The sequence below is a fragment of the Magallana gigas genome, chromosome 8 (assembly GCF_963853765.1).
Source record: "Magallana gigas chromosome 8, xbMagGiga1.1, whole genome shotgun sequence".
NCBI classification, from domain to species: Eukaryota; Metazoa; Mollusca; class Bivalvia; order Ostreida; family Ostreidae; genus Magallana; species Magallana gigas.
This window is the reverse complement of record NC_088860.1, coordinates 20,859,139-20,872,922: the sequence shown is the minus strand read 5'-3', so window position 1 is coordinate 20,872,922 and position 13,784 is coordinate 20,859,139. Positions and strand designations below refer to the sequence as shown.

At 34.6% G+C, this 13,784-nt stretch overlaps 2 protein-coding genes across 2 annotated transcripts; one reads left to right on the top strand and one right to left on the bottom strand.

Moving 5' to 3' along the window:
* Positions 1-2,932: 2,932 nt before the first annotated feature.
* LOC105333801 (uncharacterized) lies at positions 2,933-5,399 on the bottom strand. The gene is made up of 2 exons (XM_011436981.4): positions 5,239-5,399; positions 2,933-4,686 (listed from the first exon to the last, which is right to left on the bottom strand). Exon 2 carries the CDS (start codon positions 4,682-4,684, stop codon positions 3,734-3,736), a length of 951 nt encoding a protein of 316 aa, XP_011435283.3. The 5' UTR covers positions 4,685-4,686; positions 5,239-5,399; the 3' UTR covers positions 2,933-3,733.
* A 123-nt stretch (positions 5,400-5,522) lies between these two features.
* Positions 5,523-12,259, top strand: LOC105333800 (NHL repeat-containing protein 2). Its single transcript, XM_066068631.1, has 10 exons — positions 5,523-5,795; positions 6,350-6,936; positions 7,284-7,418; positions 7,599-7,731; positions 8,027-8,120; positions 9,579-9,810; positions 10,119-10,241; positions 10,477-10,656; positions 11,121-11,325; positions 11,802-12,259. Exons 1-10 carry the CDS (start codon positions 5,642-5,644, stop codon positions 12,056-12,058), a joined length of 2,100 nt encoding a protein of 699 aa, XP_065924703.1. The 5' UTR covers positions 5,523-5,641; the 3' UTR covers positions 12,059-12,259.
* The last annotated feature ends 1,525 nt before the right edge of the window (positions 12,260-13,784 follow it).

The window sequence follows — 13,784 nt, the reverse complement described above, 5'->3', positions numbered from 1 at the left end:
TGTGAGTTTTATCCAAGAGGTTGACACAAGTGTCAGAGAGAGGATTGATTTTGGAAAAGGTACTTGAAAGAGAAGAGAAAGAGGAAATGGATGCAGGTTTATGCTAGGTTTAAGGTAACAGAGCGGAAGGATGATCGCAGGCAAATAAAATAGAATTGCCTCTTTGGTTCTGTACCAGATATAATTAAGGTTTCTATATTGAAAGAATCTGGGGGATTAGACCAAAGAAATTACTTCATCCTGGTAGAAATTTTTTTTATTTAAAATGGGACATGGGCTCACTCTGTGTGTCAATGCTGAAAATGTAAATGATTAGGAATTAGGAAATATGTTACCAACGCATTTTTTACTGCAACAGAGATGACAGGACATACATCAATGTAATTAAGAATACCGTACATTGCTAGTACAATGCATTCTTTTGAAATAACACCAAACTTAAACACAAACAAACCATTTTCAGCAAATATTGCTCAAGTGAAAAGATGTCGTTTGAAAATTCCCCTGTGATAGTGAGTTTTTAAAAAAAAATTATTTAATTTTAAGGACAAAAATTTTCGTCATTTGTTGAATACAGCCGAAACAATGAAAAAGTTTTCAAAGAGGCTACTAAAATTTGTCTTAATGCGCTTGTCAGGAAGTTGGTACATTTGTAAGAGGTCCGTTAAAGAAGGCGCCATGAACGAGAGTATACCAAAATTGTAAACTAGGTATATGTGTGTACTAATGCGCAAGAAACTGGAGCATGTAAGTGAAATTCCTTTAGGAGCCTAAAAGGCACGTAGCATCAAGGAGAGCCAGCCCCCCCCCCCCCTTTTCTCGGAGCAAGCATTTTCGTTAAATTTACATACAGAAAAGTGAATAAAAATGAAGTCCCCCCCCCCCTTTCTGGAAGCATGTAAAAAAAAATTGAAGTGAAAGGAAGGAAATCAACAGTGAATTATTTTGCTTGTCAAGATAGTTTGGATCACTTTGACTCCCCTTCCACACTTTCAAAAAGGATGCTACGTGCCTGCTTCCACAATAAAGCTGGGTGAGTGTTGGCAAACGCTGTCTTCATGGTGCTTGCATGGTGTGAAATGTTCTGCAATTAAAATGTAGCGAAATCGAATTGTATGCATGCATTTCGGATTGTAGAGTTTAAAAAACTTTGGTTTTAGCAGTAATATTTTTTTGAAAGAAATGTTGCAAGATATACACAGAACGAAGGAGGTAGGTAATGGTCCTTTGACACTGAAAGATAGAAAGTGTGTATTCGAGTTCAATGAAGGAAACGGAGTGACGTAACACTTGGTTAATTGTTAAGATTGATTAAGGAAAATGCACTTGAAATATTTATGATTTGAATTGAAACAAAATGTAGTTTAAAATTTAATATAACTTATCTTTTAAATTGGTAAGTTAACAGTACTGAAAAATCCCGATACATGTAAAATTCGCGCGAGAAATATTCTTCAGGGGATTTGAAGTTGTTAATAACTGGAACGACTTGTCTTGGATACAAAGGTAAGGTAAAACTTTCCAGTAAGATCGAGAATTGGAAGATTCTAGGTAGGAACCAAGGTAAGATGCAATACTGAGAATCGAAACCTAAGGATTTTGGACAAACGAAACCAATTGGTAACTACATTGTATTTGCAGTGTTATCGATCATGGTTATGGTGCAAAATAAATTCAACATGTTGAATCTTATCTTGTTATCTATTGAACAATGAATAGAAATTAATAAAAAAAAAATAAAAAGAAAGAAAACCTCAGTTGTTATTATTCTCTTGTTACCACGTTGTTTAGGCATAACTTCCCCTTTTCGTTGGTAGTAGCCCGGATGTAACTAAAAGAAGCATGCTGCTGTGTAGATTAGTTATAAATATCTGTGAATCTTATCCATTAAAAATAGATAAAGTTATTAACAATAAAGTTTGAAATTGTATTTTAAATTGTCAAGTTTTACTTTGGATAGTCTTCGATATATTTATTTAACTTTCTCTACTTTTTCATGACAATCTGTTCCTGGATTCAGACAGTCGCTTATACACGCGCAAGTTATTATGAATATCTCTTTTCTTTCATATATTTGATCATAATTAAATTGTGATATGATATTGCAGACAGTCTATGTACTCTTTTAATTTTAAAACGCACCGTTTATCCAGTTTATTAACAAAAGAAATCTTAAACGAAACAACATCCATAAAACAGTATAACAGCAATTACATGTATATGTATTAGTTGTTCAATATCCAAATCAGAAGTGTACGTAAATTGTGAAAAATGATATGGAAGAAAGCTAGTATAAATGCAGTGCAGATCATCGCATGCAATGGTCAAAATCATTGGCCCACATTGGGGTTCGATTGAGTAGGTTGAAGATCTTTATCAAAAGAAGTTGGATAGAATGTGTTTAAAATACATGTAGTTTAAAAAACTGGATAATGTGCAATTCGATGTAGCGACACAGGATTGTCGACGAAATCAAAGCTCGGAGTTAAATCGGAATAGGTAATATTTCAGTTTCAATTTTGTTTGATTATACATTAAATCATAATTAGATCTATATTGTGGCTACCAATCACATGTTATACACGAAAACTCTATCAATGAGCGACCTTAAAGCGCAAAAGAAAGTTATTGTGTTTTTTTAAAAACAAATACTGAACACCTGTACAATTTTACAATCATATAGTTTATTTATCTATTTAATACCTCTCTTGGACTAACTAACGGCTGTAACTAATGTAAGGACATGTTTTCAATATTTTAACAATAACGTCTACAGATGACAATATATACAATGTATGACTGTATGAATATGGTTTACAAAATTACTACTCAGGATAACCGTAAAATCATTTTTTTTAAATGCAAAAATATATAAATCTTGATTGTTTATTCCCTAGTAATAAGATAATGACATTGATCAAAACAAAGAGATTTGTTCGCTGCTTGCATTAAAAAAAAACCCTTAAGTACAAAATAAATATCAGTAAAAAAACATTGCATGAACGAAGCGTTGAAAACAAATACTAGTAATAAGATATTGACAGGGTTTTGTGAGACCAAGCTTGATGAAATTCAGGAAGGAGGATACCTCCTCCATTGATTTGTATTCGTTACAGTCACGTTTTACTGTATATATAAAATTGCACCTTTAATCGCCCATTTCAGGACAGAAAGCACATATAGTTATAAACAACACTAAAACAGTAAAATTAATTATAAAACAGAATTGCACAAACACGAAAAGTTAACATTGCTATACTATATGATATTGCCTAATAAAACAACTGTTTATCGAGGATTCCTGGAAAAGAAGAAAATAATGACTAGTCTACGTGTCTAAAAATAACCTCGTTACCCTTCTAATTTAGACCGGTACAGTCCATGAGCAATGCAATATAGACCATGTTTTGTTGTCGATGAAAAAATATTCACTAAACATTTTGAAACAAAATGCAACGCAAGTTTTGCGAAATTAGATTTAAAAAAATTGAAATCCATTACAAACACACGACATAAAATCATAAAACACATTTAAATTGGAAAATAAACTGTCAATATTTAAAAAATAATCTCACAAACAGTAACTTGCCCATATAATCCGAGTATATATTAAGCGCCAAAAATGTCAGTAAAAAAAACTTGAAGTTAAAGCAGATCTAACAATGTGAGCTACAACAAAGGTTCCAAACCGACAAAACAAGCGTCCTAAATTTTTGTGAGCATTTTTTTATAACTATCTCCCCGCAGTTGGAACGATCATCAGTCCCCCGGTAGAGGACAATACAGCTTGCATGGTTCCTCTGCTCTTTTTCATGATACTTTTTGCCTCCTTGGTCGTCGCCCGGGGCGGCGGGCGTGGAGATCGTCGGGCCTTGCTGCCTTCGTGCATCAGTCTGGACATGCGCCCTCCTTTGTCCAGATTTGCCATTTCTTCCCCTTCCGGTTTTACTCTTGGAGCGTTAGGTACATCTCTGGGATTATTGCCATACTTGTGCAGTAAAGAGTCCATACGTCCACCTTTATGCTGTTCTGCAATTTCTTCCGCCTCCGGTTTAACACGTGGTACTGCGCGACTGGATAGAGGAGTTCCGAATCCTCGCAAGTTCTTCATCATCCCCTTACCCTCCATGCTAGCTGTTACTGACGCCTCGGGCTTTACCCTTGGTTCTTTTCTAGCCGATGATGGAATTTGTGTGGGGTCATGCATCAGATTACGCATATATCCCCCCGAACTCTTCTCGGCTGTTTCGGATGCTTCCGGTTTGACCCTCGGCTCTCTGCGAGCTGAGGTTGGAAGTCTACCGTAGCTATTGAACAACTGACTTGTAGACTTTCCTTTGTGATGGTCAGCTATCTCCTCTGCTTCTGGTTTTACTCGGGGACCCGGCGCGGGCTCGGGACGCGGTGTTGCAGAGCCATTCAGAAGTCCGGAAACGGTGCCGTTCTTTCCAAGTTGGAAATTCCTCTTTCCTTCTTCTGTCTGACACCGAGTCTCACATCTTGGAGTTGGAGGAATCGGCCTCGGGGTGCCACTCCCAAACAGTTCCAGAGATCCCTTGCTTTTGCTGGCGAATTCTTCAGCCTCTGGTCTCACGCGAGGTGCCTTACGAGGTGTGTAGTAGTTTCCTGTCTGGTCAAAGCCTGGGTAGGGGCCAGAGGGTGCTGGCTCACTCTTGTACAGCATGGCTACAAATACAGGAACATGTATGACTTGATCATTTAACGCTGTACATGCATTCAATTTTAATTAAGTTGAAAAGCAACGGTATTTATAAATAAACCCTTCTTATAAGTAAAAATTGTCACTGATATATGAACTTACAATGATTGCGAAGAAGTATACATATATACCTAACGTTATGCCACGAGTCCAGTGACAGTGCAGTGAGAAATACCTCATACTTAGCAAAAACGAATATACATGTTATATCAAGCTTATATAAATATATATCTGTAGAGTGAGACTGGCTCTGAGAGAGAGAGAGAGAGAGAGAGAGAGGAGAGAGAGAGTTATTCAATAAGTTATCCTTTACCTGGCTATACAAACATTTCTGTGATTTTTTACATAGGATTGTAGTGGCATATTGCTCAATATTGTCAAATATCGTTCGTATAGCTGCATGACTATGGCTGCATGTAACATATTGGGTTGGGTGCGCAAACATTCACCGAGGTGCAAAGCTGTATTGTTATAGATGATACGTATAATAAAACAACTTATGTTAAATTCATATTTACCTTTTAGATACGATGTTTTATAGACCTAATCCAAATTCATTTTAGTGAAGTCGATGGCCGTGACGTTTCCACGGTAAACAAGCGAGAACCTGTCTTCCGGTGGTCTCACTAATGTACGATAAAGTGTCTTGCATATTTCGAGGTAATATAAAAAGGATATTTTTCACCATAGTTTTTAATAACCCAGATGTTTTTAATTTTGCTTTTATATTTTTTCTAATTTAACATTTTCTACTGTTCTTAGCTGCGATTTTAATTAATTTTATCGGGCTCAAGATTCAAAGAATGAGAGGAATAAAAACTTCCGGTTTAACCAAAACTGTTGTTTGTTTGTGTTAATTTTATTGTTAAAGTTTTTTATTGTTATTTGAAGTATTTTGAGGAAGATGTTGTAATCTCGAAGATGGGTGATGTGGGTGATATTTTAGAAGCGTGTATGCTTTTTGATCAAAAGCTACAAGACACTGATGATACTGAAAAGCGACATAACGTTATCAGGGAGCACATTAATTTAGTAGAAAATAAACTTAAAGTTAAATGCCCACAGTTTAAAACAGGTAAAATAATATTTCAGTGCTTTAAAGGAAATGTATTATTTTTCTCTCTGTTGTATGCCTTTATAATTTGTTTTAAAAAAAGACAGGTCATAAAATGATAAATATGAGATTGATAAAGAGAATACAACTGTTTATATCATTTGTGTATTTAGTTTATGTATGATATGTGAAGCTGTGTCCTCTTTCACACTAGTTAATGGGATGGGCAACCCAATTACATTAGTAAGCAAAGTCTTTTTAGTTCTTGTGGTCAAATTTGAATTAAAGGCCCCTGTAACTTTTCTCAGAGCCTCATTTTATTGGCGACCAAGCCTTGTTTGAAAAACTTTATAAATTGACATAATGATGTCTCTTCTACATGATCAGATAAATTAAATGGCCTAGCTTCTAGGGTTCTTGACCAAAGATTCAGTGGGTCTATATTTCCTTCCTTGTTTATTTTTTTTAACATCATATCTTTTTTCTGTAAAAATTGTTGCCATGGCCAGGACCTAAAATGATTTGTACTTATACTGGAATAACTCTTGTCACTTTGTACCCCCCTTATTTTGTAGATTTAGAATGGATGAATGTTAGCAGTCCATTGAATCTAGAGCAGCTGAAAGGTAAAGTGGTTGTATTGGACTTCTTCACCTACTGCTGCATTAACTGTCTTCACATTCTTCCAGACCTAGCTGCTTTAGAGAACCAATTTACTATTCAAGATGGTGTCATAGTCATAGGTGTTCATTCAGCAAAGTTTGAAAATGAGAAAATCTCTGCTAATATTTTAAGTGCCATATTACGTTACAACATTGACCATCCTGTGATGAATGATAATGAAGCTACCCTATGGAACGAACTCATGATACAGTGCTGGCCAACTCTCATAGTTCTAAGTCCAAGTGGGTATATCCTACAGTTCTATGTAGGAGAAGGTCACAGAGAGAAACTGTTGGAGTTTGTCAATTTCTGCACTTCTTTCTACCGTGACAACGGTCTGTTGAGCAAGCACGACATTCCTTTGGATTTGGAAAAATACAAGAGAGGTAACCTCTCCCTAAAATTTCCAGGAAAGATTTGTGTTTCAGGGAAAAATATTGTGGTCAGTGATACTGGACACAACCGAGTTCTAGTGTTGTCCAAAGATGGTGTGGTGCAGGTATCTTGGATTATCATTTGTAGTCTTACCTTTATCTTATATAATTAACAAATTTAGCTACAGTATATCTATCTTAAAATTTAAGGTACATGTATTGTTCATTCTGTGATCTGCTGGTACGTAATCATTCATTGATAAAATCATAGTAAACTGTACATGATGCAAAGTTTGCCAAGCTTTTAAATTTAAGATATTTTTTGGTTAAATTTACCAGGCTATGAATTTGAAGATGGCCTCATTATCTGAGTTGGAAAGTTTTCATAAAACTTTTTTTTAAAATTGAAACACTAACTCTTGTATGCATTAAATTACCTTTAAGGCCTTTTTTTTTTTACTTTTTTCAACAGCATTGTGTAGGTGGAAAAGAAAGAGGATTCAAGGACGGGACATTTACTCAGTGTCGTTTCGATTCTCCTCAAGGTGTAGTCATGAAGGAGAACGTAATCTATCTAGCAGATACTGAGAACCATGCCATCAGAAAGGTAAGCTTAAAAAGCAGAATTTTTATACATTAACACATGAATATTTTATCATTCTCTGATTTGGATTGCTATAGATCCTTAGGTTTTATACTTTTCTTTGCTTTAAAAGTACCAGTATATTGTTTTTTCTTTGCAATGTTTATTGGTTAGTGTTGACCATTGTTTTTGTTCATATTTCAGATAGATCTGCAGAAACAGGAAGTCACGACAATAGCAGGCAATGGTAAACAAGGAAATGATAAATTTGGAGGGGGAATCGGCATAGAGCAAGAGTTGTCTTCTCCTTGGGACCTTGTGATTGGCCCTTCACCAGGTAATGTTGCCAGTGAATTTTTTGTAAGCGTTTGATACTTTTTTAATTTATTGAATAAATTAATTTGATAAAATTGCAGACCTAAATTAAATCCATGTGTTCTTATACTTAAGTTGTTGCTCTTAGCATCCATTAGACCTTAGAATTTTAATTTGATAGATCATTTTTTAATGTTAATACTGCCAGCTTTTAAAAAGCTAGTCTTGATAGTTGATACTGAAGATGTGATGTTTTGAAAAAAATGAATATAATGTTTTTAATTTTAAAAATGTTAATATTCAAATGTTATCACCAGATGGACAGACAGACTCTGTGTTGTACATAGCCATGGCAGGGACACATCAGATCTGGGTGTATTTCCTAACAGATGTAAAGTGGTACAAAGGGAAGTAAGTATAATACAATGTATCAATCATATTACTGAGCCTGGTTTTCTTTATAAATTAGAACGAGTTAAGGAAAAAAAGTTTCTGTCGCATTTATCAGAATTCTCAGCAACTATTTATCCCAGATGCTTGACATTTTTACACAGTGTTTGTTAAGGCATGCCATATCGTGGGATATATTTTTGTACCAATCAGACGTCAACTTCCTGTTAAATGATGACTTTGCTTATTTTTTAACCAAAATTTTCAAACAAAATTTAGTCAAAGATTTCTCAGCAACTATTTATCGCAGATGCTTGAAATTTTTACACAATATTTGTATAGGCCTGCCATATCGTGGGATATATTTTTGTACCATTCAGAAGTCAACTTCCTGTTAAATGACGACTTTGTTTATTTTTAGCAAAAATTTTCAAACAAATTTTTGTCACAGAATTCTCAGCAACTATTTATCGCAGATGCTTGAAATTTTTACACATCGTTTGTTAAGGCATGCCATATCGTGGAATATATATTTGTACCAATCAGACGTCAACTTCCTGTTAAATGACGACTGTTTATTTTTAGCAAAAATTTTCAACCAAATTTTTGTCAAAGAATTCTCAGCAACTGTTTATCGCAGATGCTTGAAATTTTTACACAGTATTTGTATAGTCATGCTATATTGTGGGATATATTTTTGTACCAATCGGACGTCAACTTCCTGTTAAATGACGACTTTGCTTATTTTTTAACCAAAATTTTCAAACAAATTTCTGTCAAAGAATTCTCAGCAACTATTTATCGCAGATACTTGGAATTTTAACACACTATTTGTTCTGGCATGCCATATTGTGGGATATATTTTTGTATCAATCGGAAGTCAACTTCCTGTTAAATAATGACTTTGTTTATTTTTAGCAAAAATTTTCAAACAAATTTTCGTCAAAGATTTCTCAGCAGCTATTTATCTCAGATGCTTGAAATTTTTACACAGTGTTTGTTAAGGCATGCCATATTGTGGGATATATTTTTGTACCAATCGGACATCAACTTCCTGTTAAATGAGTACTTTGTTTATGTTAGCCAAAATTTCAAACAAATATCCGTCAAAGATTTTTCAGCAGCTATTTATCACAGATGCTTGAAATTTTAACACACTATTTGTTTAGGCATGCCATATTGTTGGATATACCGGGTATTTCTGTACCAATCGGATGCCAGCTTTCTGTTAAATGTCGACTTTGCTTATTTTGCATATTCACATCAGAGCGGGGGTATCACTAGTGAGCATTGGCTCACAGATATCTTGTTGCTTTTATTTCTTATCTTTTTTTCATGAGATGATTTAATCAAAATTTATTAACAAATTAAAAACATTGAATTCATGAAGTGAATATGCTTAAAAACTTTAAATTGAATTAATATGAATCAAATCCAATCATATTAACAATCAATATGTCTATACCCTTTCCTCTATAGGGAATACAAGCAAGGATCTTGTGTGCGTTTCGCTGGTAGTGGAAACGAAGAAAACCGAAACAATAACTACCCAGAGAAGGCAGCCTTTGCCCAGCCCTCAGGTCTGACCCTGGGAAACACCCCAGAGGGGTCCTTTCTGTTTGTAGCGGACAGTGAGAGCTCTACCATTCGGAGTGTGGCCCTGAAGGATGGGGCTGTAAAACATGTTGTTGGAGGAGAGAGGGACCCAATGGTTAGCAAAGCAAAATTTACAATGTACAATGTAGAGTAATACCCACAAGTCTTATAGATTATTTATTCATTTGTTTCTAAAGGATCCAATACTATTTTTTATAGAAATTAATAATGAAAAAAATTGAATTTATTGAATGATTTTTGAAGGAAAACTATCAGCATATTATATGATGTACAAGAGTTTTTCAAAATCCTTTGTTTCATTGTGTCAAACATTGTAGAAATTTTTTACATTCCAGTATTAGTTTAAAATTGTTTAAAACCTCTAGTACATGTACCATTAATAATAATATTAATGTGTTTTAGAACCTGTTTGCCTATGGGGACAAAGATGGTACTGGAATTGATGCAAAGTTGCAGCATCCTCTTGGTGTTGCCTGGGTAACTGATTCTGGTTCTATTCTGGTGGCTGATTCTTACAACCACAAGGTCAGTTTATGAGAGAGAGAGAGAGAGAGAGAGAGAGAGAGAGAGAGAGAGAGAGAGAGAGAGAGAGAGAGAGAGAGAGAGTTGTACATGTTAAAATGTTATTGACAAATTAAAAAGCTGTAAGTTTTACAATATACTGAATGTCGTAGAATGTTAAAGTTTTGTTTCTCCTGCATAAGATTTTATACATGTATATAATTCTGTGATATAATGTAGGTGATCTTTTAAATTGTAGTTAAAGCTAGTGGACATTAGTAAGAAACAGTGTACTACTGTGTGGGGGTCGGACCGGGAGGTCACACTGAACGAGCCCGGGGGTCTGAGTGTGGACAGCAAACAGGGCCTGGCCTACATAGCAGACACCAACAACCACAGCATCAGGATACTGGGGATCCAAGACAAAGTGATGTCTCAGGTACATAATACCAGACATAAGGGATTTTCTTGGGAATAAAAGAGAGAACCAAAATTACTCAAGATATTATTGACTACAGTGAATGATTGCAAGATTTTATGTTTTTGCTGTGATCAAAATGTTTACTGTTTAATAGCAATAAATTTACATTATTGGGGATGTAAACCTAGAAAATAACTAGCAACTGTTTATTGCCACTGACCACTCTTAAAATGTTTAGAAGCAACAAAATTTTGTGATATTTAATTTATGGTTAAAACCTTAATATAAATTAAGATATGCTCATACTGGTTCATGTTGAGAAATATTTGCAACTTTGAACTTCAAGTTAGTTAACAGTATTGTAATGAATTTTTTGCTAGCTGTTTTGATATTCAATACTCTGTGTATCCTTTTTACTTCTTAAAAAAAGTACAGTTTGATTCTGTGCAAAAAAAACTATTTACGATTTTTTCTTTGACCAGCTGCCAGTTATCTTCCCCAGTGACACAGTAGATAGTCTGACTATAAAGTTGTCGGACATCTTGAAACCAGGAAAAGAACCAGAGAAAAATGAGACCATCAGTGTTGCCCCTGGATCAGAGGTCAAGGTGAACCTCCTTCTGAGTTTACCAGTTGGAGGTCACGTTAATGATGAAGCCCCAAGCAAATGGACTGCTGTTATTCAAGGTAACATGGGCATTTTAGAATGAAGTTTTGAACATGTAACCTTTATAAAGTCTCATGGCAGTGTTAAGAACTTTACAATACATTCATTGTATAGACAATAAATTTGCTTTGGTTTTGATTGCTTTATTAAGATGTTTTATAAAATGTCTCTGAAGAAAAAGTTGTAGGACTTTTTTCACAATTTGGATATGTTATTCACAAAAAATGAAAATGATTAAGATTTTCAGAATTGTAGTTATTTAAATTTTTTTTTGAAAAATGTGAATACAAGTACTATGTTGTAAAGTTGGCAGCAATTATTTGTTTACACATCACCTAGCTTAACACTTAAGCTTACTCTCGTATCATAGGATCTAAGGAGCAAAGTTTAAGTATTGTTCATGCTACTTGCTATACATAGCCTTATGTAGCTGCTTGACCACCAATGATTCCCTTTTCTTCCTTCAGATTACAAATATTTATTTTTCTTGTTCCAGAATCCTCTTGTGATGGAGCGGGAAATCCCCTCTTTTCTCAGACAGGAACAATTCAAGAAAACTCTCCTCAGCATCTCTTTTCTTGGAAGATGCCAGATTTGTCTTCCAGTGGTAGATTATTTTTGTACTTAAAGGCCAAAGTGTTTTATTGTGATGAAAGCAAAGCCTGTAAGATGAAGGAGAAAGTTTTTATGCAGGAGTTGAATTTTGAAAGCAGTGGTGCTAGTAAAGAAGTGCAATTTAAATTCCCAGTTTGATTATGCGTTGCTGAAAATTTAAGGATTGAATATTTTTTAGAATTGTTCATTTACTTTTTAAATAAAAAAATGTATTTTTAAACAATTTAGTTATGGTGCAATATGTATTTATACATAAATGCAAAATTCTTAAGAAATATAAGTTTTACAATTTTACATTTAGTTATTATGTTGAGATTAAAAGGATGCTTCTTGAAACACAATGAATTGCTGTTCTGTTGTCATTTGAGTGTGTATGTGTGATGAGGGTGAACAACTCTTTTATTATCTGAAACTTAAAGAAAGAATCAATGACTCCTTGACATAGAAAATACTTATTTTGAATCACCCCCCCCCCCCCAAAAAAAAAAACCCCACCCCTACCCCTTACTTGGGTTTATGATAGCATATTGTCATTCAGAAGCTTATCTACCTGATTATTGCTAATGCCAGACGCATTTTCTTCCAGACGAAGAAAATAAAACCCCAATGATTTGCAAACTTATATTAGTTATATTTCAGCGATGTACATTTACTCGAAAAAATGTTGCGCTTTTTAATGACGAATCGAAGAAAACTATTTATCCTTTTATTAGATTGACCCATGTGCTTGAAGGTACAGATAGATTACACAAAGATATTTGAAGTAAAACCTGGATGAATTACTGAAGACAAAGTTGTAGGTCTGGTAATTTGACGTTTAGGGTTTATGTAAATGCGACATGTACATGTATGTATAAAATAATCGTACCGAATGTCGGCTATAATAGATAGGTACGTGTATTTAAATGATGTACATGGGATGCGTTTGTAGAAACAGCACGTAATTCTTGAAGCAATGTTCAAATGCCTATTGATTAGCTCATGCAACCATCTTGTATGTAGAAATTGCTAGATTTACTTGACCGCAGCTGAAAATAAGCACTGTAAAACTATTAAATTACTGAGTAACTTTTCATTCAGCATAGTTAAAATTCGTCAATCTCTTCTGCGGTCGGTTGGAAAAAAACAACCCTGCAACCAAATGGCAATTGCACCTAACCTCGTAAAATGCAGAACCCCAAAATAAAATGAAACTTTGACACTACATTATTGTAACTGTACCTATAACTAAATTACCGGATAAATGCCCAGTAACTAGAAAAATGGTTTTTATTGATTTTAAGTTAGAATTCTTGTCCTGATAATTTGATATTTTAAAACAATTTTCGAAGTTTCCTATTTGAGTGAACATCCCCCTCCCCCGTTTGAAAAGTAGTTTAAGAAGGTTTCTAGTTGTAACTGGACTGTTAAAATCCGACACTGGTTCAATTTCAAAAACGTTCCATAGAACTTTTTAAAATAACATACGACGTTCATTAATTAAAACTATGATTTTTACTGTAAATCCAAATTAGACATTTGAACAACAGAACCCGTCCGTCCCGATTCCAATTTAATGACCAGTAATTGCAGATTCATCCGCCAGACCACGGACTATATTTTTGTTAGGTGTAAATAAATACCAGATAAGATTAACATGAATGGCCTTGCGGAAAATTTGTCTAACTTGGGTACACTTTAATATCGGAGAATTAATTTGATTACGAGACCCACGGCGTGATAAACAGGCCCATGGAGGGCAACCGTGTCACCCACGGTCAAGTCGTAATAAATGACTTTTCGGTAGACAAATTAGTGGGACGGTGTATACATATTTTCCTCAATGAAACATGTATGGTTTATAGTGCAGTTTAGTAGTGCACGT